Source organism: Petromyzon marinus, assembly GCF_048934315.1.
Source record: "Petromyzon marinus isolate PM22_M1 ecotype Great Lakes invasive population chromosome 76 unlocalized genomic scaffold, UKy_Petmar_22M1.pri1.0 chr76_unloc.2, whole genome shotgun sequence".
Taxonomy (NCBI): domain Eukaryota; kingdom Metazoa; phylum Chordata; class Hyperoartia; order Petromyzontiformes; family Petromyzontidae; genus Petromyzon; species Petromyzon marinus.
This window is the reverse complement of record NW_027422619.1, coordinates 220,635-248,252: the sequence shown is the minus strand read 5'-3', so window position 1 is coordinate 248,252 and position 27,618 is coordinate 220,635. Positions and strand designations below refer to the sequence as shown.

The 27,618-nt window shown below is 52.2% G+C and overlaps 1 protein-coding gene across 1 annotated transcript; it reads right to left on the bottom strand.

Annotated features, from left to right (window-relative positions):
- Nucleotides 1–2,292: 2,292 nt before the first annotated feature.
- LOC142905263 (thioredoxin domain-containing protein 9-like) lies at nucleotides 2,293–27,618 on the bottom strand. The gene is made up of 5 exons (XM_076058520.1): nucleotides 27,535–27,618; nucleotides 22,816–23,007; nucleotides 15,511–15,629; nucleotides 12,103–12,375; nucleotides 2,293–5,254 (listed from the first exon to the last, which is right to left on the bottom strand). Exons 2-5 carry the CDS (start codon nucleotides 23,005–23,007, stop codon nucleotides 5,122–5,124), a joined length of 717 nt encoding a protein of 238 aa, XP_075914635.1. The 5' UTR covers nucleotides 27,535–27,618; the 3' UTR covers nucleotides 2,293–5,121.

Genomic DNA, 27,618 nt, shown 5'->3' with positions numbered 1-27,618 from the left:
CATTAACCACAATACCCGCAGTCAAAATGCAAACAAAACACACCACACACTATGATAATATATATGATGCGTTGTCCTTGACGCTGATTGGTCCACACCAAGGGACGGCTTTCTTGTTGAGCCTCGACCCAATTGGTGCTCGACCAGATGACGCCAGAAGGCGTCACACAGCTCAAAGACAATGCCGCTATCAAAGTAGTAATGAGGGCTCGGGGTGAGCATCTACATCATCATTAGACCTTCTTTGCCAGTACCAAAACGTAATAATAATAAACAGGGTTTTTTCCCCTTTTATCTGGCAACTCCTCCTCTGAGTGAGCAGCGATTACCAGATCATCGGCATACGTAACGTGGTTGAGCAATAGGGAAGCTCTCCACTCTCACCCAATTGGTGCTCGACCAGATGACGCCAAAAGGCGTCACACAGCTCAAAGACAATGCCGCTATCAAAGTAGTAATGAGGGCTCGGGGTGAGTATCTACATCATCATTAGACCTCCTTTGCTAGTACCAAAACGTAATAATAATAACAGGGTTTTCCCCCTTTTATCTGGCAACGAAACTGAAACCATTTTTTCACGAGGATTCGTGTTTACCGCGTGAACCGCGATACCCGCGGGTCAAAATGCAAGCAAACTAAAAACCACACACACTATGATAATGATGCGTTGCCCTTGACACCGATTGGTCCACACCAAGGCACGGCTTTCTGAGCCTCGACCCAATTGGTGCTCGACCAGACGACGCCAAAAGGCGTCACACAGCTCAGAGACAATGCCGCTATCAAAGTAGTAATGAACATCTACATCATCATCATCATCAGACCTCCTTTACCAGTACCAAAACGTAATAATAACAGGGTTTTCCCCCTTTTACCTTGCAACGAAACTGAAAACCATTTTTTTTTTCCACGAGGATTCACGTTTTACCACGTGAACCGCGATACCCGCGGGTCAAAATGCAAGCAAACTAAAAACCACACACACTATGATAATGATGCGTTGCCCTTGACACCGATTGGTCCACACCAAGGGACGGCTTTCTTGTTGAGCCTCGACCCAATTGGTGCTCGACCAGAGGACGCCAGAAGGCGTCACACAGCTCAGAGACAATGCCGCTATCAACGTAATGAGCATCTACATCATCATTAGACCTGCTTTACCAGTACCAAAACGTAATAATAATAACCACAGGGTTTTCCCCCTTTTACCTTGCAACGAAACTGAAAACCATTTTTTTTTTCCCACGAGGATTCACGTTTTACCGCGTGAACCGCGATACCCGCGGGTCAAAATGCAAGCAAGCAAGCAAGCAAACCAAAAACCCCACACACCACGCTAACACGCGATGTGTTGCCCTTGAGGCAAAGTCTCCCGGATGGAAGAGCCCCAAGAGGGGGCCCCCCGAAGCCGCGAGCAGGCTCGGGATGAGACCGCCGAGACGTCCAAAGCTCCGCCCGAGGGCGGGGTCGGCTTAGCCGGCCGAGAGGCGCGTTAGTCCGGAGGGGGCGGCGACGTCCTTGGGGCACAGGGTGCGAGGGACCCGCTCACCCCAACTGTGTTCGGGATTTGTTGTTAGAAAGCGCTCCGCAGTTGACTCGGAGAAGTGTCTCCTCTAGTTGTTTGGCCCGCGGCACCGCCATTGCCGCCGCCGCCATCGTCGTCATAATCGCCACCAGCGTCGCCGCAAGCCGTCACCACCAGCGTCACCACCACCATCATCACCACCACCATCATCACCACCACCACCACCAGCGTCACCACCATCATCACCACCACCATCACCACCACCATCACCACCACCATCACCACCAGCGTCACCACCAGCCATCGCCACCAGCCATCAACATCACCACCAGCGTCACCACCAGCGTCACCACCACCATCATCACCACCACCATCACCACCACCACCATCATCACCACCAGCCATCACCACCAGCGTCACCACCAGCGTCACCACCACCATCATCACCACCATCATCACCACCATCATCATCACCACCATCATCACCACCACCATCACCACCACCATCACCACCAGCATCACCGTCACCACCACCATCATCACCGTCACCACCACCATCACCGCCATTGCCATAACCACCATCACCACCGCCATCCACAGCGACAAGAGCGGTGTTAGTTCTCCACTTGTATTCACCACCATCACCATCACCACCACCATCACCATCATCACCACCACCATCACCACCACCATCACCATCATCACAACCACCACCATCACCACCATCCACATCACCATCATCACCATCCACAGCGACAAGACCAGTGTTAATTCTCCACTTGTATTCGTGCCTTTGTCGAAACAGGGTGGTGGAGGGGTTTTACGACACAACGCTGGGATCTGGACCCTGGGGGGGGGGGGGGGAGGGGCGACCTGCATGCAGACTTAGTTCTGAGTCGGTCTGAGTGAGTCTGAGTGAGTGAGTGAGTCTGAGTGAGTTAGTCTGAGTGAGTCCCAGTGAGTGAGTCAGTCTGAGTGAGTGAGGGAGTAGTGAATGAGTGAGTGGGTGAGTGAGAGAGTGAGTGAGTGAGTGGGTGGTGAGTGGGTGAGCGAGTGGGTGAGTGAGTGAGAAAGTGAGTGAGTGAGTGGTGAGTGGGTGAGCGAGTGGGTGAGTGGGTGAGTGAGTGGGTGAGTGAGTGGGTGGTGAGTGGGTGGTGAGTGGGTGAGCGAGTGGGTGAGTGGGTGAGTGAGTGGGTGAGTGAGTGGGTGGGTGAGTGGGTGAGTGAGTGGGTGAGTGAGTGGGTGAGTGGGTGGTGAGTGGGTGGTGAGTGGGTGAGCGAGTGGGTGAGTGAGTGGGTGAGTGAGTGGGTGGTGAGTGGGTGAGCGAGTGAGTGAGTGGGTGGTGAGTGGGTGAGCGAGTGGGTGAGTGGGTGAGTGAGTGGGTGGTGAATGGGTGGTGAGTGGGTGAGCGGGTGAGTGGTGAGCGGGTGAGTGATGAGTGGGTGAGCGAGTGAGTGGGCGAGTGGGTGAGCGGATGGGTGGTGAGCGGGTGGGTGAGTGAGTGGGTGAGTGAGTGGGTCAGTCTGAGTGAGTGAGTCAGTCTGAGTGAGTGAGTCAGTCTGAGTGAGTCAATCCGAGTGAGTCAGTCTGAGTGAGTCAGTCAGTCTGCGTGAGTGAGTCTGAGTGAGTGAGTGAGTCTGAGTGAGTCAGTCTGAGTGAGTGAGTCAGTCCGAGTGAGTCAGTCTGAGTGAGTCAGTTTGAGTGAGTCAGTCTGAGTGAGTGAGTGAGTCTGAGTGAGTGAGTCTGAGTGAGTGAGTCAGTCTGAGTGAGTGAGCCAGTTTGAGTCAGTCTGAGTGAGTGAGTCAGTCGGAGTGAGTGAGTGAGTCAGTCTGAGTGAGTCTAAGTGAGTGAGTGAGTCAGTCCGAGTGAGTCAGTCCAAGTGAGTCAGTCCGAGTGAGTCAGTCAGTCTGAGTGAGTGAGTCTGAGTGAGTGAGTCAGTCTGAGTGAGTGAGTCAGTCTGAGTGAGTGAGCCAGTTTGAGTCAGTCTGAGTGAGTGAGTGAGTCAGTCGGAGTGAGTGAGTGAGTCTGAGTGAGTCTAAGTGAGTGAGTGAGTCAGTCCGAGTGAGTCAGTCCAAGTGAGTCAGTCCGAGTGAGTCAGTCAGTCTGAGTGAGTCTGAGTGAGTGAGTCAGTCTGAGTGAGTGAGTCAGTCCGAGTGAGTCAGTCCAAGTGAGTCAGTCCGAGTGAGTCAGTCAGTCTGAGTGAGTGAGTCTGAGTGAGTGAGTCAGTCTGAGTGAGTGAGTCAGTCCGAGTGAGTCAGTCTGAGTGAGTGAGTTTGAGTGAGTCAGTCTGAGTGAGTGAGTCAGTCTGAGTGAGTCAGTGAATCTGAGTGAGTGAGTGAGTCTGAGTGAGTGAGTCAGTCTGAGTGAGTGAGTCTGAGTGAGTCTGAGTGAGTCAGTCTGAGTGAGTCTGAGTGAGTCTGAGTGAGTGAGTCTGAGTGAGTGAGTCTGAGTGAGTCAGTCTGAGTGAGTCAGTCTGAGTGAGTCTGAGTGAGTCTGAGTGAGTCTGAGTGAGTGAGTGAGTCTGAGTGAGTAAGTCTGAGTGAGTGAGTCAGAGTGAGTGAGTCAGAGTGAGTGAGTCTGAGTGAGTGAGTCAGTCTGAGTGAGTCAGTCTGAGTGAGTGAGTCAGTCCGAGTGAGTCAGTCCGAGTGAGTCTGAGTGAGTGAGTCTGAGTGAGTGAGTCTGAATGAGTGAGTGAGTCTGAGTGCGTGAGTCTGAGTGAGTCAGTCTGAGTGAGTGAGTCTGAGTGAGTGAGTCTGAGTGAGTCTGAGTGAGTCAGTCTGAGTGAGTCTGAGTGAGTCAGTCCAAGTGAGTCAGTCTGAGTGAGTGAGTGAGTCAGTCTGAGTGAGTGAGTCAGTCTGAGTGAGTGAGTCTGAGTGAGTCTGAGTGAATGAGTCTGAGTGAGTCAGTCTGAGTGAGTGAGTCTGAGCGAGTCTGAGTGAGTGAGTCTGAGTGAGTCAGTCTGAGTGAGTGAGTCTGAGTGAGTGAGTCTGAGTGAGTCTGAGTGAGTGAGTCTGAGTGAGTCTGAGTGAGTGAGTCAGTCTGAGTGAGTCTGAGTGAGTGAGTCTGAGTGAGTCTGAGTGAGTCTGAGTGAGTGAGTCTGAGTGAGTGAGTCTGAGTGAGTGAGTCTGAGTGAGTGAGTCTGAGTGAGTCTGAGTGAATGAGTCTGAGTGAGTCAGTCTGAGTGAGTGAGTCTGAGCGAGTCTGAGTGAGTGAGTCTGAGTGAGTCAGTCTGAGTGAGTCTGAGTGAGTCCGAGTGAGTCAGTCTGAGTCTGAGTCAGTCTGAGTGAGTCAGTCTGAGTCTGCGTCAGTCTGAGTGAGTCAGTCTGAGTCTGAGTCAGTCTGAGTGAGTCAGTCTGAGTCTGAGTCAGTCCTAGTGAGTCAGTCTGAGTGAGTGAGTGAGTCTGAGTGAGTGAGTCCTAGTGAGTGAGTGAGTGAGTCAGTCTGAGTCTGAGTGAGTCCGAGTGAGTCAGTCTGAGTCTGAGTCAGTCTGAGTGAGTCAGTCTGAGTCTGAGTCAGTCCTAGTGAGTCAGTCTGAGTGAGTGAGTGAGTCTGAGTGAGTGAGTCCTAGTGAGTGAGTGAGTCAGTCTGAGTCTGAGTCAGTCTGAGTCTGAGTCAGCGGTGTTGCGGTGTTGTGCCCGGATCGACGTCTTCTTGGCAGCGTGGGTGAAGGTGGTGCGTGGGGGGTGGGCACCACCACCACTGCCTGGGGGGTCTCCAGCAGCGTCACTGCTGCACACACAGAGACACACACAGAGACACACACAGAGACACAGTCACACAGAGACACAGTCACACACAGAGACACACACAGAGACACACACAGAGACACACAGTGACACACACACACACACAGAGACACACACAGAGACACACACACACAGAGACACAGTCACACACAGAGACACACACAGAGACACACACACACACAGAGACACACACGGAGACACACACAGAGACACAGTCACACACAGAGACACAGTCACACACAGAGACACAGTCACACACAGAGACACACACAGAGACACACAGTGACACACACGGAGACACACACACAGAGACACACACAGAGACACACACAGAGACACACACACAGTGACACACACACACAGAGACACACACACACAGAGACACACACACAGAGACACACACAGTGACACACACAGTGACACACAGTGACACACACAGAGACACACACAGAGAGACACACACAGAGACACACACACAGAGACACACACACAGAGACACACACAGAGACACACACACAGAGACACACAGAGACACACAGAGACACACACAGAGACACACACAGAGACACATACAGTGACACACACAGAGACACACACAGAGACACGCGCAGAGACACACACAGAGATACACACAGAGACACACACAGAGACACACACAGAGACACACACACACAGAGACACACACAGAGACACACACAGTGACAACAACAACAACAACCGCCATTCGCCACTAAGTGGCGGTGACGTCACCACGACGCTTGTGCCAGGCTATGTGCACCCTGAGGCCACGTGAAGTGTCGAACGCCCGCTGGCAGGAGGTCACGGGGCAGACCCAGCAGGTGCCACGGGTCGACTGACTGAGATGACTGGCTGATGCACCACCTGTGCCCCCTACTGTGCCAACCTGCTGTGCTTTAGCCACCCGGCGCTCCGCTCGTTGTTGTGAGCGTCGCTCCTCCGCCCTCCGTTGTTGTTGGAGGGCGACTGCCTCAAACTGCCCAGTAGCGTCCTTCACGAGCCTCCTCCACAGAGGCCGATCTTGACACCGCTGGTATCGGTCATCGGCAAGTCCACTCAGCTCCACGTCCTCCTGTACCACATCACTCCATCTCTTCTCTAGCCCGTGCCGCGCCCGTTTAGCCCCCTCGATCCGGCCGAACAAAAGCTGTTTCGGCATGTGGTGGCTGGGCATGCGGGCTACATGACCCAGCCAACGCAGCCTTGCCTGCCGGAGGAGCTCACCGATGGGACCGTGCCCAGATCTTTCAAGGATTTGTGAGCTCCTCACACAATCCAGCCTGGTTAAACCCAGGATGGATTGTAGGCAGGCCAGCCTAAATGTTTCTAACCGGCGAAGATGTTCCATTAGGGGGGTCCACGTTTCGCAAGCGTAGAGAAGGGAGGGAATGACCGTGGCCGAGAAGACCTGAAGCTTAGTGCGGAGCGACAGACCAGGTAGCTTCCACACAGCGTTACGCAACCGATGAAAAGATATTGCCGCTCGACTGATTCGGAGTGAGACCTCTGCTGTTAAACTGGAGCCGGTCATAAGCACACTGCCCAGGTATGGGAAACTCTCCACTCTCTCCACAACTGCCCCATCACTGATTGGGAGTTGTGGGGGTGGAGTGTCCAATGGTACAAAATACCCAGGCAGGTGCTTAGTTATTGTGGGGCTGATGGTAAGGCCCCACCTCTTAGTGGCACGCTCCAGTCTCAGCAGCAGCGTCTCCAACTCCTCCTCTGACTGAGCAGCTATTACCAAATCACCGGCATACATAACGTGGTTGAGCAATAAGGAGCCATCCCTTGACCGCACCCCGGCATCGATCAGCCTCCCATTATATCTGTACCATATGGAGATTCCCCCGGTACAGCTATTGAAGGCTTCACGAACTACGTGGTCAAAATAGATGTTAAATAATGTGGGAGCCAGAGGACATCCCTGTCGCACCCCAAGGTGTACAGGGAAAGGCTCTGACTCCCGGCCCACGTAGTTTTACCCGGGCCCGCTCACCATCATGAAGGTCCTTAATGATCATGAGCAGAGGGTCAGGGACTCCGAAAGCACGAAGAACGACCCAGAAGCCCTGGCCTACTGGATGGCATCATAGTGCCTTGACCAGGTCAATAAAGCAGAGACGTAGGCCTTGCGGGAATTCCCTACACCTCTGCTGTAGCAGACGGACAGAAAACATGGCATCCGTGCATGCCCGCCCCGGTCTGAAACCGCGTTGGGGCTCCGCAAGCCTCTCCTCAGCGTGCCTGGCGAAGGCGATGCCGAATAATCCTCGCCGCTGAGAATGATGCGCGTTGTGTGATGACGCCTTATCCGCACCAAGGCATTCCCCTTTCACAATCCCCGCGGGTCCAGGCACTTGTGTCCGTGCAAACAGACGCCACGCGCCTCTAGATTTGAAGCTTTCGTGACTGCTAGGATCCACACCATTGGGTAAAGTCACCACGTAGTAGGTAAAAAAAAATAAAACAACAAAAATCACGCGACGTTTCGGCCACAACGCAAGCGGCCTTCATCAGGCGAAGGGGACCAGGCTGTCTGGAGGACAGCGGAAAGACGCCCGCCCGCCCGCCCGCCCGCCCGCCCCTTCCCCTCGGCATTTCGCTCGGGAGATCGTCTCTGATCGGACTACGTGACGTCCCGCACAGATCTCGCACACAGCCACGCACTCAGAAAGGGGGGGTGGTTGGTGGCGGGGTGGCTTCTTCGGGACCAATAACACCGTGAGACAAAATACAGATTTCGACTTAAAAGCTTTCGTGACTGCAGGGATCCATGCCGTTGGTTCCGTCGGTAAAGCGGCCACCGCGTAGAAGGGGAGACGATAACAGAATAAAAATATGTGAAACAATACAAATCTCGCGACGTTTCGACCGATGGCGGTTGCCTGTGTTGCAGTTGAAACGTCGTGAGAATTTTATTGTTTTATATTTTTATATTTTTGTACTTTCTTGTTTCCCTTCTGCGTGACTTTACCGAAAATATATATTTGCGTTTGTTCCTGGGTAGGAAGTGTTATTTCCTAACTGCTCGCGCCTCAAAAGGCACAGCAAGTGGATGTCATTCCAACACAAACTTTGCTTTTGTGAGCAGGACAAGGACATTTTGAAATGAAACTACTGTCAATGAGAAGGGGTGGTGCGCATTTGTGCCATTCCTTCACGTAAAGTCCTGGTCACATGAGCAAAGTTCGTGGGGAATAATAATAATAATAATAGCCAAGACAGAGGTTCTCTGCAAGCCATCTGGCTACCGTGAGAGATTCGTCCACGAGGCTATTCGCATATACAAGCACGGAGACAATTTCAACGGAGAAGATGGATTCTGGCTTAGCAATCATTGGAAGGATTTGATAAACCATTTCGGGGTCTTCATTGATTGTTCACACTTACGGTTACCATGAGAGATTCGTTCATGAGGCTATCCACATACACAAACACAGAGACAATTTCAACGGAGAAGATGGATTCTGGCTTAGCAATCATTGGAAGGATTTGATAAACCATTTCGGGGTCTTCATTGATTGTTCACGCTTACGGTTACCATGAGAGATTCGTCCATGAGGCTATCCACATATACAAGCACAGAGACAATTTCAACGGAGAAGATGGATTCTGGCTTAGCAATCATTGGAAGGATTTGATAAACCATTTCGGGGTCTTCATTGATTGTTCACGCTTACGGTTACCATGAGAGATTCGTTCATGAGGCTCTCCACATATACAAACACAGAGACAATTTCAACGGAGAAGATGGATTCTGGCTGAGCAATCATTGGAAGGATTTGATAAACCATTTGGGGTCTTCACTGATTGTTCACGCTTACGGTTACCATGAGAGATTCGTTCATGAGGCTATCAACATATACAAACACGGAGACAATTTCAACCGAGAAGATGGATTCTGGCTTAGCAATCATTGGGAGGATTTGATAAACCATTTCGGGGTCTTCATTGATTGTTCACGCTTACGGTTACCATGAGAGATTCGTTCATGAGGCTATCCACATATACAAACACAGAGACAATTTCAACGGAGAAGATGGATTCTGGCTTAGCAATCATTGGAAGGATTTGATAAACCATTTCGGGTCTTCATTGATTGTTCACGCTTACGGTGGCTTTCAGACCCCATCCATTATTTTCGTCTCCCCCCCTCCTCTTTTCCGAACACAGATGGACTCGTCCATCTGAATGACTGCCAAATCGCTCTCCGTGGTGCTAACGTTGAAAATAACCCGCCACTTTCTTCAAATTTTCTTGCTGTGTTGTTCACACCTGATGACGATTGCTTCTTGTGTTGCAGTCGAAACTTCGTGAGGATTTTATTGTTTTATATTTTTATTATTTTATTGTTTCCCTTCTACGCGGTGGTGACTTTACCAAAAGAAACCAAGAATAATAATTGTATTGTTTTATATTTTTATCATTTTATTGTTTCCCTTCTACGTGGTGACTTTACCCAAAGAACCAAGAATAATAATTGTATTGTTTTATATTTTTATTATTTTGTTTCCCTTCTACGTGGTGACTTTACCCAAAGAACCAAGAATAATAATTTTATTGTTTTATATTTTTATTATTTTATTGTTTCCCTTCTACATGGCGACTTTACCTAAAGAACCAAGAATAATGTTTATTAATGTTTTTATTGTTTTATGTTTTTATTATTTTATTGTTTTATATTTTTATTATTTTATTGTTTCCCTTCTACGCGGTGGTGACTTTACCCAAAGAAACCAAGAATAATAATTTGATTGCTTTATATTTTTATCACTCCATTGTTTCCCTTCTACGCGGTGGTGACTTTACCCAAAGAAACCAAGAATAATAATTTGATTGCTTTATATTTTTATCACTCCATTGTTTCCCTTCTACGCGATGGTGACTTTACCCAAAGAAACCAAGAATAATAATTTTATTGTTTTATATTTTTATTATTTTATTGTTTCCCGTCTATGCGGTGGTGACTTTACCCAAAGAAACCAAGAATAATAATTTGATTGCTTTATATTTTTATCACTTCATTGTTTCCCGTCTACGCGGTGGTGACTTTACCCAAAGAAACCAAGAATAATAATTTTATTGTTTTATATTTTTATCACTTCATTGTTTCCCTTCTACGCGGTGGTGACTTTACCCAGAGAAACCAAGAATAATAATTGTATTGTTTTATATTTTATCATTTTATTGTTTCCCTTCTACATGGTGACTTTACCGAAAGAAACCAAGAATAATAATTTGATTGCTTTATATTTTTATCACTCCATTGTTTCCCTTCTACGCGGTGGTGCCTTTACCCAGAGAAACCAAGAATAATAATTTTATTGTTTTATATTTTTATCATTTTATTGTTTCCCTTCTACGTGGTGACTTTACCCAAAGAAACCAAGAATAATAATTGTATTGTTTTATATTTTTATTATTTTATTGTTTCCCTTCTACGCGGTGGTGACTTTACCCAAAGAACCAAGAATAATAATTTTATTGTTTTATATTTTTATCATTTTATTGTTTCCCTTCTACGCGGTGGTGACTTTACCCAAAGAAACCAAGAATAATAATTTTATTGCTTTATATTTTTATCACTCCATTGTTTCCCTTCTACGCGGTGGTGCCTTTACCCAGAGAAACCAAGAATAATAATTTTTATTGCTTTATATTTTTATCACTTCATCATTGCTTCACTGTCCCTTTCACTGTCCCCAACCTCGACCCGTGACGTTGTCTCACCTCCTCCTCCTCCTCCTCCAGCCAGGCTCTCTGGCTGGAGGAGATGATGCGGACGTCGGCCCGCATCATCATCCGCTGCTCCGTCGCTACGCAGCCCGGCAGATTTTCTCGCTTGCTACCCGGCGAGCAGTCCACAGCGATGTTGTGTGGATGATGCGCCGGTGCCGGAACAGCGTGTCGGCATATTTTGCAAGCACGTGGGCCGCACAGCGAGACGTGCCTTCAATGGGCGTCCCTGCTGCCACAGGCGCTAGTTAAAGTGGCCCCCTCGGGATGGGGTCGTCAGGTTGGGCGACATCAATGCCCGAGTGGTTCATGAGGTGGACACCTGGGTTGGAGGCCATCAGGAAGGCATGGGAGGAATCGGCTCGATAATAACCGTCACCGCCACCACCGCCGCCAACACCACCACCACCACCACCACCGCCAACACCACCACCATCACCACCACCACCACCACCACCGCCAACACCACCACCACCACCATCATCACCACCACCACCTCCATTACCACCACCACCATCACCACCACCACCATCATCACCACCACCACCACCAACACCACCGCCACCATCACCACCACCACCACCAACACCACCGCCACCATCATCACCACCACCACCTCCATCACCACCACCACCGCCATCATCACCACCACCACCACCACCATCACCACCACCGCCACCATCACCACCACCACCACCACCGCCAACACCACCACCACCACCACCATCATCACCACCACCAACACCACCGCCACCATCATCACCACCACCACCACCTCCATTACCACCACCACCATCACCACCACCACCACCATCATCACCACCACCAACACCAACACCACCGCCACCATCACCACCACCACCACCACCACCGCCACCACCACCACCGCCACCACCACAACAACCACCACCACCACCACCGCCACCACCACCACAACAACCACCGCCACCACCACCACCACCACCACAACCACCATCACCACCACCACAACCACCACAACAACCACCACCACCACCACCACCACCGCCACCACCATCACCACCACCACCACTACCACCACCGCCCACCCCCCACCTCCGGAAGATGGCCCCAGCTGCGGCGAGCCGTCGCTCCAACTCCGCCGCGCTGAGCTGGGGGCTGGGCCTGGCCCCGTTGGCTCCGCCCATCTCGGCGACTCCGATGACGTAGTCGGAGATGGCTCCGCCCCTCACCACGGCGACGGTGGGCACGGCACGGAGGCGGAGCCGGGTGCTCAGGAAGGGCGCCCGGCTCACGTCCAGGCGCAGGAAGCGAGTCTCAAGGTGGAGCGGAGCCATCTTGGCCAGCTGGCCATCCACCACCTCACAGCTTCAGGGGGGAGATAGAGGGGGGAGATAGAGGGGAGATAGAGAGGGGAGATAGAGAGGGGGGAGATAGAGAGGGGAGATAGAGAGGGGAGATAGAGGGGGGAGATACACAGAGGCAGAGAGAGAATCTCAGAGTCTCAAGGTGGAGCGGAGCCATCTTGGCCAGCTGGCCGTCTACCACCTCACAGCTTCAGGGGGGAGACACAGAGGGAGATAGAGAGGGGAGATAGAGAGGGGAGATAGAGGGGGGGAGATAGAGAGGGGAGATACACAGAGGCAGAGAGAGAATCTCAGAGTCTCAAGGTGCAGCGGAGCCATCTTGGCCAGCTGGCCGTCTACCACCTCGCAGCTTCAGGGGGGGAGATAGAGAGGGGAGATAGAGAGGGGAGATAGAGAGGGGAGATAGAGGGGGGAGAGACACAGAGGCAGAGAGAGAATCTCAGAGTCTCAAGGTGGAGCGGAGCCATCTTGGCCAGCTGGCCGTCTACCACCTCACAGCTTCAGGGGGGAGATAGAGGGGGAGATAGAGAGGGAGATGGAGAGGGGAGATAGAGGGGGAGATAGAGGGGAGATAGAGAGGGGAGATAGAGAGGGGAGATAGAGAGGGAGATAGAGAGGGGAGATACACAGAGGCAGAGAGAGAATCTCAGAGTCTCAAGGTGGAGCGGAGCCATCTTGGCCAGCTGGCCGTCCACCACCTCACAGCTTCAGGGGGGAGACACAGTGGGGGGGAGATAGAGGGGAGATAGAGAGGGGAGATAAGAGGGGGGAGATAGAGAGGGGAGATAGAGAGGGGAGATAGAGGGGGGAGATACACAGAGGCAGAGAGAGAATCTCAGAGTCTCAAGGTGCAGCGGAGCCATCTTGGCCAGCTGGCCGTCTACCACCTCACAGCTTCAGGGGGGAGATAGAGGGGGGAGATAGAGAGGGGAGATAGAGAGGGGGAGATACACAGAGGCAGAGAGAGAATCTCAGAGTCTCAAGGTGCAGCGGAGCCATCTTGGCCAGCTGGCCGTCCACCACCTCACAGCTTCAGGGGGGAGACACAGAGGGAGATAGAGAGGGAGATAGAGGGGGAGATAGAGAGGGGGGAGATACACAGAGGCAGAGAGAGAATCTCAGAGTCTCAAGGTGGAGCGGAGCCATCTTGGCCAGCTGGCCGTCCACCACCTCGCAGCTTCAGGGGGGAGATAGAGAGAGGGGAGATAGAGAGGGGAGATAGAGGGGAGATAAAGGGGGGAGATACACAGAGGCAGAGAGAGAATCTCAGAGTCTCAAGGTGCAGCGGAGCCATCTTGGCCAGCTGGCCGTCTACCACCTCACAGCTTCAGGGGGGGAGATAGAGGGGGGAGATAGAGAGGAGATAGAGAGGGGAGATACACAGAGGCAGAGAGAGAATCTCAGAGTCTCAAGGTGGAGCGGAGCCATCTTGGCCAGCTGGCCGTCCACCACCTCGCAGCTTCAGGGGGGAGATAGAGGGGGGATAGAGGGGAGATAGAGAGGGGATAGAGGGGAGATAGAGAGGGGAGATAGAGGGGGAGATAGAGAGGGGAGATAGAGAGGGGAGATAGAGGGGGGAGATACACAGAGGCAGAGAGAGAATCTCAGAGTCTCAAGGTGGAGCTGAGCCATCTTGGCCAGCTGGCCGTCCACCACCTCACAGCTGGGGTGGGGAGACACAGAGGGGGGGAGATAGAGAGGGGAGATAGAGAGGGGAGATAGAGGGAGAGACACAGATACAGGGGGGGGGAGATAGAGGGGGAGATAGAGGGGTAGTAATGGGGTGGTGAGGGAGTAGTGAATGAGTGAGTGGGTGGGTGGGTGAGTGAGTGAGTGGGTGAGTGGGTGAGTGAGTGAGTGAGTGGGTGAGTGAGTGGGTGAGTGAGTGAGTGGGTGAGTGAGTGAGTGAGTGGGTGAGTGAGTGAGAGAGTGAGTAAGTGAGTGACTGAGTGGGTGAGTGAGTGGGTGAGTGAGTGAGTGAGTGGGTGAGTGAGTGAGTGAGTGGGTGAGTGAGTGAGTGGGTGAGTGAGTGAGAGAGTGAGTAAGTGAGTGACTGAGTGGGTGAGTGAGTGAGTGAGTGGGTGAGTGAGTGAGTGAGTGGGTGAGTGAGTGAGTGAGTGGGTGAGTGAGTGAGAGAGTGAGTAAGTGAGTGACTGAGTGGGTGAGTGAGTGGGTGAGTGAGTGGGTGAGTGAGTGGGTGGTGAGCTGGTGAATGAGTGAGTGAGTGGGTGAGTGGGTGAGTGAGTGAGTGAGTAAGTGAGTGACTGTGTGGGTGAGTGGGTGAGTGGGTGAGTGAGTGAGTGAGTGAATGAGTGAGTAAGTGAGTGACTGAGTGGGTGAGTGAGTGAGTGAGAGAGTGGGTGAGTGGGTGAGTGAGTGAGTGAGTAAGTGAGTGACTGAGTGGGTGAGTGGGTGAGTGAGTGAGTGAGTGAATGAGTGAGTAAGTGAGTGACTGAGTGGGTGAGTGAGTGAGTAAGTGAGTGAGTGTGTGAGTGGGTGAGTGAGTGAGTGGGTGAGTGAGTGAGTGAGTAAGTGAGTGACTGAGTGGGTGAGTGGGTGAGTGGGTGAGTGAGTGAGTGAGTGACTGAGTGGGTGAGTGAGTGAGTAAGTGAGTGACTGAGTGGGTGAGTGGGTGAGCGGGTGAGTGAGTGTGTGAGTGGGTGAGTGGGTGAGTGAGTGTGTGAGTGGGTGAGTGGGTGAGTGAGTGAGTGAGTAAGTGAGTGACTGAGTGGGTGAGTGGGTGAGCGGGTGAGTGAGTGAGTGGGTGGTGAGCGGGTGGTGAGTGAGTGTGTGAGTGGGTGAGTGGGTGAGTGAGTGAGTGAGAGAGTGGGTGAGTGAGTGAGTGAGTGAGTGACTGAGTGGGTGAGTGAGTGAGTGAGTGACTGAGTGGGTGAGTGGGTGAGTGAGTGAGTGAGTGAATGAGTGAGTAAGTGAGTGACTGAGTGGGTGAGTGAGTGAGTAAGTGAGTGAGTGTGTGAGTGGGTGAGTGAGTGAGTGAGTGGGTGAGTGAGTGAGTGAGTGGGTGAGTGAGTGAGTGAGAGAGTGGGTGAGTGAGTGAGTGAGTAAGTGAGTGACTGAGTGGGTGAGTAGGTGAGTGGGTGAGCGGGTGGGTGAGTGAGTGGGTGGTGAGCGTTACCGCTGGGTGGAGTCCTTGTAGAAGTGACACACCACTCGGGGTGAGCGTTTGCATTCGCTGAAGAACGCCTTCTCGTCGGCAATGTCACTGTACACACCATGTCCAAGTGACCGCCACTCCTGCAACACGCACACACAGACACACACAGTGACACACACACAGTGACACACACAGTGTCACACACACACACAGTGACACACACAGAGACACACACACACACACAGACACAGACACACACACAGTGACACACACAGTGACACACACACAGTGACACACACAGTGACACACACACACAGTGACACACACACACAGTGACACACACACACAGACACACACACAGTGACACACACAGTGACACACACAGACACACAGTGACACACACACACAGTGACACACACACACACAGTGACACACACACACAGACACACACAGTGGCACACACACAGTGACACACACACAGTGACACACACACAGTGACACACACACACACAGTGACACACACACACAGACACACACAGTGACACACACAGTGACACACACACAGTGACACACACAGTGACACACACACAGTGACACACACAGTGACACACACAGTGACACACACAGACACACACAGTGACACACACAGTGACACACACAGTGACACACACACAGTGACACACACAGACACACACACAGACACACACACAGTGACACACACAGTGACACACACAGTGACACACACACACACAGTGAGACACACAGTGACACACACACACAGTGACACACACACACAGTGACACACACAGTGACACACACACAGTGACACACACACAGTGACACACACACAGTGACACACACACGCAGACACACACAGTGACACACACACACAGACACACACACACTGACACACACACACAGTGACACACACACAGACACACACACACAGACACACACACAGTGACACACACACACACACACAGACACACACACAGTGACACACACACACAGTGACACACACACAGTGACACACACACAGTGACACACACACAGTGTTACACACACACAGTGTTACACACACAGTGACACACACACACACAGTGACACACACACACAGTGTCACACACACACAGTGACACACACACACATAGACACACACACATAGACACACACAGATACACACACAGACACACACACACAGACACACACACAGTGTTACACACACAGACACACACACACAGTGACACACACACACAGACACACACACAGTGTTACACACACACAGTGTTACACACACACACAGTGTTACGCACACACACAGTGACACACACAGACACACACACACAGACACACACACAGACACACACACACACACAGACACACACACACAGACACACAGTGACACACACACACACAGACACACACACAGACACACACACAGTGACACACACACAGACACACACACAGACACACACACAGTGACACACACACACAGACACACACAGTGACACAACAACAACAACAACAACCGCCATTCGCCACTAAGTGGCGGTGACGTCACCACGACGCTTGTGCCAGGCTATGTGCACCCTGAGGCCACGTGAAGTGTCGAATGCCCGCTGGCAGGAGGTCACGGGGCAGACCCAGGTGCCACGGGTCGACTGACTGAGATGACTGGCTGATGCACCACCTGTGCCCCCTACTGTGCCAACCTGCTGTGCTTTAGCCACCCGGCGCTCCGCTCGCTGTTGTGAGCGTCGCTCCTCTGCCCTCCGTTGTTGTTGGAGGGCGACTGCCTCCAACTGCCCAGTAGCATCCTTCACGAGCCTCCTCCACAGAGGCCGATCTTGACACCGCTGGTACCAGTCATCGGCAAATCCACTCAGCTCCACGTCCTCCTGTACCACATCACTCCATCTCTTCTCTAGCCCGTGCCGCGCCCGCTTAGCCCCCTCAATCCGGCCAAACAAAAGCTGTTTCGGCATGCGGTGGCTGGGCATGCGGGCTACATGACCCAGTCATCGCAGCCTTGCCTGCCGGAGGAGCTCACCGATGGGACCCTGCCCAGATCTTTCAAGGATTTGTGAGCTCCTCACACAATCCAGTCTGGTTAAACCCAGGATGGATCGTAGGCAGGTCAGCCTAAATGTTTCTAACCGGCGAAGATGTTCCATTAGGGGGGTCCACGTTTCGCAAGCGTAGAGAAGGGAGGGAATGACCGTGGCCGAGAAGACCTGAAGCTTAGTGCGGAGCGACAGACCAGGTAGCTTCCACACAGCGTTACGCAACCGATGAAAAGATATTGCCGCTCGACTGATTCGGAGTGAGACCTCTGCTGTTAAACTGGAGCCAGTCATAAGCACACTGCCCAGGTATGGGAAACTCTCCACTCTCTCCACAACTGCCCCATCACCGATTGGGAGTTGTGGGGGTGGAGTGTCCGATGGTACAAAATACCCAGGCAGGTGCTTAGTTTTGGTGGGGCTGATGGTAAGGCCCCACCTCTTAGTGGCACGCTCCAGTCTCAGCAGCAGCGTCTCCAACTCCTCCTCTGACTGAGCAGCTATTACCAAGTCATCAGCATACATAACGTGGTTGAGCAATAGGGAGCCATCCCTTGACCGCACCCGGGCATCGATTAGCCTCCCATTATATCTGTACCATATGGAGATTCCCCCGGTACAGCGATTGAAGGCTTCACGAACTACGTGGTCAAAATAGATGTTAAATAATGTGGGAGCCAGAGGACATCCCTGTCGTACCCCAAGGTGTACAGGGAATGGCTCTGACTCCCGGCCACGTAGTTTTACCCGGGCCCGCTCACCATCATGAAGGTCCTTAATGATCGTGAGCAGAGGGTCAGGTACTCCAAAAGCACGAAGAACGACCCAGAGCCCAGGCCTACTGATGGTATCATAGGCCTTGACCAGGTCAATAAAGCAGAGATGTAGGTCTTGGTGGAATTCCCTACACCTCTGCTGTAGCAGACGGACAGAAAATATGGCATCTGTGCAGGACCGCCCTTTCCTGAAACCGCATTGGGGCTCCGCAAGCCTCTCCTCAGCGTGCCTGGCAAGGCGATGCTGAATAATCCTTGCCAGGACCTTTCCCGGCACACTGAGGAGTGAGATGCCCCTGTAGTTGTTACAGTCTGTGCGGTCCCCCTTCTTAAAAAGGGGGACCACCAGGACATCCTTCCAATCCTGCGAAACCCGTCCAGTGGTCCAGACTGTTGTTATGATGTCATATAGGGCAGTCTGTGCACAAACGCCACCCTCCCTCAGCATTTCGCTTGGGAGATCATCTCTGCCCGCTGCCTTTCCTGGTCTCAGACTCCGGATCGCCTTCAATACTTCCTCAGCAGATGGCACCTCAGCCAGCCACTCACAGGGGGTGACTTCATCCAATATTAGAGGCACCGCAGCCTCAGCAGGGTCATCCTCACTTTGTGCCACGATGTTTTCCTGGCTGAGGGATTTTCCCTCCCCCAGGACCTCACAGAAATGCTCAGCAAATCTGCGAACCTGTTCCTGGGGGTCGGAAATTGGATCACCGTTTTTTCCCCTAATGATGGTAATAGGTGTGGCGCTGCAGGTTACTTTTTTGATGGAGTTAAATAGAGATTTGTGATCACGGGCCACTGAGGCAGACTCCATCTCCTCAGCAACCCGCGACCACCACCCATCCTTGCAGCGCCTCACGGCTCTCCGAACCTCCGAGCGAAGGCTGCGGTAAGCCTCCTCATTCTCTGACGTGGGATTCTGTAGCCGAAGACAGTGGGCCTGTCGCTTTTTCTCAACCATCCTGAACAACTCCTCTGTCATCCAGGGTGTCTGGGGAGGTCTGGACCGCGTACCCAAAGCAGCCATTGCAGCTGCATGAGTCACAGTCCTAAACCTCGCCCATTTACCCTCGACATCAGGAGGAGTCGGGGACGATGCCAATCCCAGCCGCAAGCGATGATGAAATTCTCGCTTGCAACTTTCATCAGATAACTGAGACCAGGCCACTTTAGGTTGGAATGGGGTCCTGGGTGTACACCCACCACCGGAGTGGAAGAATGGCAGGCGCATCTTACAGATGACTAGTCGATGGTCAGAGGGCAGATCAGCTCCACGGTAGGTCCTGGTGTCAAGGACATGGGCTCGCATTCGCTGGTCCGTCACTATGTAGTCCAGCAGATGTTCTTGCTTGGACCCGGCATGCATCCATGATGTTGTGTGGATGCGCCGATGCCGGAACAGCGTGTTGGTAATTACAAGCCCATGGGCTGCACAAAAATCTAGCAGCCTCCTACCGTTGTTATTGAGCTGATCTGGCCCATGCCCTCCAATCACTCCAGACCAGGTGCCAGTATCATGACCAACTCGGGCATTGAAGTCACCCAACATGATGACTCTATCCCGAGGGGCCACTTTAGCCAGCACCTGTGACAGGAGGTCATAGAAGGCATCTGACTCATCGGCTTTGCCTGCATCCCTCCACGGATGTTCATCTTCGGTGGGGGCATAAGTAACCACGACCACCATTCCTCGCCTCCGGTTGATGGGAAGGCGAGCCCAAAGTAGCCTGGGGCTTACAGCTTCCCACACCTCACCGCCACGCTCCCACGCCCCCTTCATTCTTTTGTTCAAAAGAAGACCCACACCCTGTTGTTTGGCAGTCTGCTGCCCCGAGTAGAGGACTGTCCACCCCTCATGGTGGCAGGAGCCAGAGCCGGTCCACCGGACCTCCTGAATGCCGCATAGATCCAGGCGGTACCGGTCCAGCTCCCGACAGAGGAGTGGCAGCCTCTCCTCTGCAGTGAGCGTTCGAACATTCCACGTGGCCACCCGTAGTGGCTTTTCGTTGTTTCTGGAGTAGCCCCGAGGGTAGGTATTCAATCTCCTGGCTCCGCCAATTGGGGTTTGGCCAGGAGACGTCATAGACGCCTGGCCCCCCGGGGCCTCCGGCACAAGCTTAGTTGTTACATATTTCAGTTTAATTCGTGGTTTTGTGGTAATTAATTGAAGGTGGAGGGGTTACCAGCCCCTCGCACCCGTCCAGAGCCCCCGTTTAGCCCCTGTGGTGGACACATATGCCATGAGGGGAGGAGCCAATCAAAATTGGAACTCCCCCCACAGCGCTGTCCACGACAGAGTTGCCCGTCCGGCACCGCGAGGAGGTAGGGGGTTGTTTTGCCGGACAGTGACACACACACAGTGACACACACACACACAGTGACACAGACACACACACAGTGACACACACACACAGTGTCACACACACACAGTGACACACACACAGTGTTACACACACACAGTGACACACACACAGTGACACACACAGTGACACACACACAGTGACACACACACAGTGACACACAGTGACACACACACACAGTGTTACACACACCTACAGTGACACACACACCTACACACACACAGACACACACAGACACACACACCTACACACACACAGACACACACACACACACACAGACACACCTACACACACACACACAGACACACACACACAGACACACACACAGACACACACCTACACACACCTACACACACAGACACAAAGATAAAAAAGACAAAGATCCCCCATATAGCCTGTAACAGACTGTAGGGGCAAGTGCTGTTAGCGAGCACCTATGAAGGCCGGAACGGTACACGAGGGGGTGGGTGGCCAGCACCACGCCCGACCGCCTTTGTCTCCCTAGTGGCAATGTTTACACATCGCACCAGGTACTCATTTAAGGCTGAGTCGACCTAGGGGAGGCCCGGGACCGGTTCAGATAATCGTCACTGGTGTTGACCGTGAGCGGGAATCGAACTCGGGTCGCCAGGTTCATAGCGCAGCGCGCTAACCGCTACACTATCGCTCCCCACTACACAGACACACACACCTACACACAGACACACACAGACACACACCTACACACACACCTACACACACACACACCTACACACACACACACAGACACACACCTACACACACACACACAGACACACACCTACACACACACACCTACACACACCCCTACACACACACACCTACACACAGACACACACATACACACACACCTACACACACACACACATACACACCTACACACACAGACACACACACCTACACACACCTACACACACACCTACACACACACACACCTACACACACACCTACACACACACCTACACACACACCTACACACACACACAGACACACACAGACACACACACAGACACACACCTACACACACACCCACAGACACACACAGACACACACACAGACACACACACATACATACACACACCTACACACACACATACACCTACACACACATACACACACACAGACACACACACCTACACACCTACACACACAGACACACACACAGACACACATACACACCTACACACACACAGACACACACACAGACACACACACGTACACACACACAGACACACACACACACACACCTACACACACACACACAGACACACCTACACACACACACAGACACACACACACCTACACACACACACACACACACCTACACACACACACAGACAAACACACAGACACACCTACACACACACAGACACATACACACCTACACACACACACACAGACACACACCTACACACACCTACACACAGACACACACATACATACACCCCTACACACACACACAGACACACACACACACCTACACACACACACAGACACACACCTACACACAGACACACACATACATACACACACCTACACACACACAGTAACACAGACACACACCTACACACACACACACCTACACAAGGACACACACCTACACACACACAGACACACACACACACACCTACACACACACAGACACACACACCTACACACACACACCTACACACACACACACACACCTACACACACACACAGACAAACACACAGACACACCTACACACACACAGACACATACACACCTACACACACACACACAGACACACACCTACACACACCTACACACAGACACACACATACATACACCCCTACACACACACACACAGACACACACACACACCTACACACACACACAGACACACACCTACACACAGACACACACATACATACACACACCTACACACACACAGTAACACAGACACACACCTACACACACACACACCTACACAAGGACACACACCTACACACAGACACACACACACACACCTACACACACACACACACCTACACACACACACACACACCTACACACACACACTGTGACACACACACAGTGACACACACACACACACCTACACACACACACACACAGAGTCCGCCCACCTGCTGCTGCTGCTGCGCCTTCTTGAGGGCCTGCAGGCGCCTCTCGCGCAGCGCCTCCATCTCCTCCTCCCCCATCTCGTCCATCTGCCGGATGGCGCTGTCCACCCGCTCCTCCACGGCCACCGCCACTTCCAGCAGCTGCTTCTCCAGCGCCGACACGGCGCCACCTCCTCCTTCGTTCACGTCCGACATCTAAACACCCACAGTGAGGGGAGGGTGTGACTACACTTTACACAACCACCACCACCACTACCACCACCAGCACCACCACAACCACCACCACAACCACTTCCAGCAGCTGCTTCTCCAGCGCCGACACGGCGCCACCTCCTCCTTCGTTCACGTCCGACATCTAAACACCCACAGTCATGTAGGGGTGGTGTGCCTACACTTTACACAACCACCACCACCATCACCACCACCACCACAACCACCACAACCACCACAACCACTTCCAGCAGCTGCTTCTCCAGCGCCGACACGGCGCCACCTCCTCCTCCTCCTCCTCCATTCACGTCAGACATCTAAACACCCACAGTCATGTAGGGGTGGTGTGCCTACACTTTACACAACCACCACCACCATCACCACCACCACCACAACCACCACAACCACCACAACCACCAGCAGCTGCTTCTCCAGCGCCGACACGGCGCCTCCTCCTCCATTCACGTCCGACATCTAAACACCCGCAGTGAGGGGAGGGTGTGCCTAAACTTTACACAACCACCACTACCACCACCACAACCACCACCAGCAGCAGAACCACAACCACCATCACCACCATCAACATCACCACCGCCACCACCAGCAGCTGCTTCTCCAGCGCCGACACGGCGCCACCTCCTCCATTCACGTCAGACATCTAAACACCCGCAGTCACGTGGGGGTGTGACTAAACTTTACACAACCACCACCACCACTACCACCACCACCAGCACCATCACCATCACCATCAACATGACCACCATCACCACCATCACCACCATCAACATCACCACCACCACCACAACCACCGCCACCACCAGCACCACCACAACCACCACCACCACCACCACCATCACAACCACCACCACAATCACCACCACCACCACAATCACCACCACCACAATCACCACAACCACCACCACAACCACCACCACAACCACCAGCACCACCATCACCACCATCACCACCACCACCACCACCAGCACCACCATCACCACCACCAGCACAACCACCACAACCACCAGCACCACCATCACCACCACCAGCACCACCATCACCACCACCAGCACCACCATCACCACCACCATCAACATCACCACCATCACGACCACCACCACAACCACAACCACCAGCACCACCATCACCACCACCACAACCACCACAACCACCATCACCACCATCACCACCACCACCACAACCACCAGCACCACCACCATCACCAGCAACATCACCACCATCACGACCACCATCACCACCACCAGCACAATCAACATCTCCACCACCACCATCACCACCACCCCCACCACAACCAGCAACACCATCACCACCACCATCAACATCACCACCATCACCACCACCACCACCACAACCACCACAACCACCGCCACCACCACCACAACCACCACCACAACCACCACCACAACCACCACCACCACAACCACCACCACAACCACCACCACAACCACCACCACCACAACCACCACCATCACCACAACCACCACCATCACCACCACCACAACCACCGCCACCACCAGCAGCTGCTTCTCCAGCGAGGACACGGCGCCTCCTCCTCCTCCTCCTCCATTCACGTCCGACATCTAAACACCCGCAGTAATGTGGGGGTGTGCCTACACTTTACACAACCACCACAACCACCACCATCACCAGAACCACCACAACCACCAGCACCAACAACCGCCATTCGCCACTAAGTGGCGGTGACGTCACCACGACGCTTGTGCCAGGCTATGTGCACCCTGAGGCCACGTGAAGTGTCGAACGCCCACTGGCAGGAGGTCACAGGGCAGACCCAGGTGCCACGGGTCGACTGACTGAGATGACTGGCTGATGCACCACCTGTGCCCCCTACTGTGCCAACCTGCTGTGCTTTAGCCACCCGGCGCTCCGCTCGTTGTTGTGAGCGTCGCTCCTCCGCCCTCCGTTGTTGTTGGAGGGCGACTGCCTCCGACTGCCCAGTAGCATCCTTCACGAGCCTCCTCCACAGAGGCCGATCTTGACACCGCTGGTACCAGTCATCGGCAAGTCCACTCAGCTCCACGTCCTCCTGTACCACATCACTCCATCTCTTCTCTAGCCCGTGCCGCGCCCGCTTAGCCCCCTCAATCCGGCCGAACAAAAGCTGTTTCGGCATGCGGTGGCTGGGCATGCGGGCTACATGACCCAGCCATCGCAGCCTTGCCCCCCGGAGGAGCTCACCGATGGGACCTTGCCCAGATCTTTCAAGGATTTGTGAGCTCCTTACACAATCCAGTCTGGTTAAACCCAGGATGGATCGTAGGCAGGCCAGCCTAAATGTTTCTAACCGGCAAAGATGTTCCATTAGGGGGGTCCACGTTTCGCAAGCGTAGAGAAGGGAGGGAATGACCGTGGCCGAGAAGACCTGAAGCTTAGTGCGGAGCGACAGACCAGGTAGCTTCCACACAGCGTTACGCAACCGATGAAAAGATATTGCCGCTCGACTGATTCGGAGTGAGACCTCTGCTGTTAAACTGGAGCCGGTCATAAGCACACTGCCCAGGTATGGGAAACTCTCCACTCTCTCCACATCTGCCCCATCACCGATTGGGAGTTGTGGGGGTGGAGTGTCCGATGGTACAAAATACCCAGGCAGGTGCTTAGTTTTGGTGGGGCTGATGGTAAGGCCCCATCTCTTAGTGGCACGCTCCAGTCTCAGCAGCAGCGTCTCCAACTCCTCCTTTGAATGAGCAGCTATTACCAAATCATAAGCATACATAACGTGGTTGAGCAATAGGGAGCCATCCCTTGACCGCACCCGGGCATCGATCAGCCTCCCATTATATTTGTACCATATGGAGATTCCCCCGGTACAGCGATTGAAGGCTTCACGAACTACGTGGTCAAAATATATGTTAAATAATGTGGGAGCCGGAGGACATCCCTGTCGCACCCCAAGGTGTACAGGGAATGGCTCTGACTCCCGGCCACGTAGTTTTACCCGGGCCCGCTCACCATCATGAAGGTCCTTAATGATCGTGAGCAGAGGGTCAGGGACTCAAAAAGCACGACGAACAACCCAGAGCCCAGGCCTACTGATGGTATCATAGGCCTTGACCAGGTCAATAAAGTAGAGATGTAGGTCTTGTTGGAATTCCCTACACCTCTGCTGTAGCAGACGGACAGAAAATATGGCATCTGTGCAGGACCGCCCTTTCCTGAAACCGCATTGGGGCTCCGCAAGCCTCTCCTCAGCGTGCCTGGCAAGGCGATGTTGAATAATCCTTGCCAGGACCTTTCCCGGCACACTGAGGAGTGAGATGCCCCTGTAGTTGATACAGTCTGTACCGTCCCCCTTCACCACCATCACCACCACCACCATCACCACCACCATCACCACCATCACCACCACCTCCATCACGACCACCACCATCACCATCACCACCACCATCACCACCATCACCACCACCACCATCATCACCACCACCATCACCACCATCACCAACACCATCACCACCACCTCCATCACGACCACCACCATCACCACCACAACAAGAGGTTGCTATAACAATGTTAAAACAATTACATCTTAATCACGTTTTTGTTTAAATTCAAGAGGTTGTTGTTATAACAATGATAAAACAATAACGTCTTAATTAATCACGTTTTTTTATTATAATCAAGAGGTTGTTGTTATAACAATGTTAAAACAATAAAGTCTTAATTAATCACGTGTTTTTATTATAATCAAGAGGTTGTTATAACGTTAAAACAATAGTCTTAATCGCGTTTTTAAAAATTATAATCAAGAGGTTGTTATAATGTTAAAACAATAAAGTCTTAATAAATCACGTTTTTTATTATAATAATCAAGATGTTGTTGTCATAACAATGTAAAAACAATAAAGTATTAATCACGTTTTTTTAATTATAATAGTTTGTTGTTATAACAATGTTAAAACAATTACGCCTTAATCACGTTTTTGTTTATAATCAAGAGGGTAAAACAATGTTAAAACAATTACGCCTTAATCACGTTTTTGTTTATAATCAAGAGGTTGTTATAACAGCGTAAAAAGAAATTGGTCTTAATTAATGTCACCTTGTTTTTTTATGATCAAGAAGTTTGTTATAACAATGTTTAAAAAGAAAAACATATATTTACGCCTTCGTTAATCACACACGCCTATTTTTTCGGTTTATTACAATAAAAAAAAGTTTGTTATAACACCGTTAAAGGAACACATTTTTTAAAATTAATTTGCGTTAAGGTTTAAATGTTTAAGAATAAAAGTCGCGGCCTAGTCGATTGAATGAAGCCTGCTAGACAAAAAAGCCGCTCACTGCGTAAGATAAAAAAAACAACCTCCCATTATTCCGCCTTTCTCTTTGTTTAGATGGCAAAGTAAAACAAAAAAACCCCAGCCTGACAGCGACTTTAACGAGCGGATGGTAATTGACTTTTTAAAATTTAAAAATAGAAAAAATATTAAAAGAGTTAAAACGCCTCAGAAGGGCCCAACACTGCCCACTCACCTTGCTAAGCCTGAGGCCTACCGTTGCTAAGGGAGGAGGGGGGGGTGGTTGCTATGGTGACGCGATTGGCTGCGGTTCTCGCCA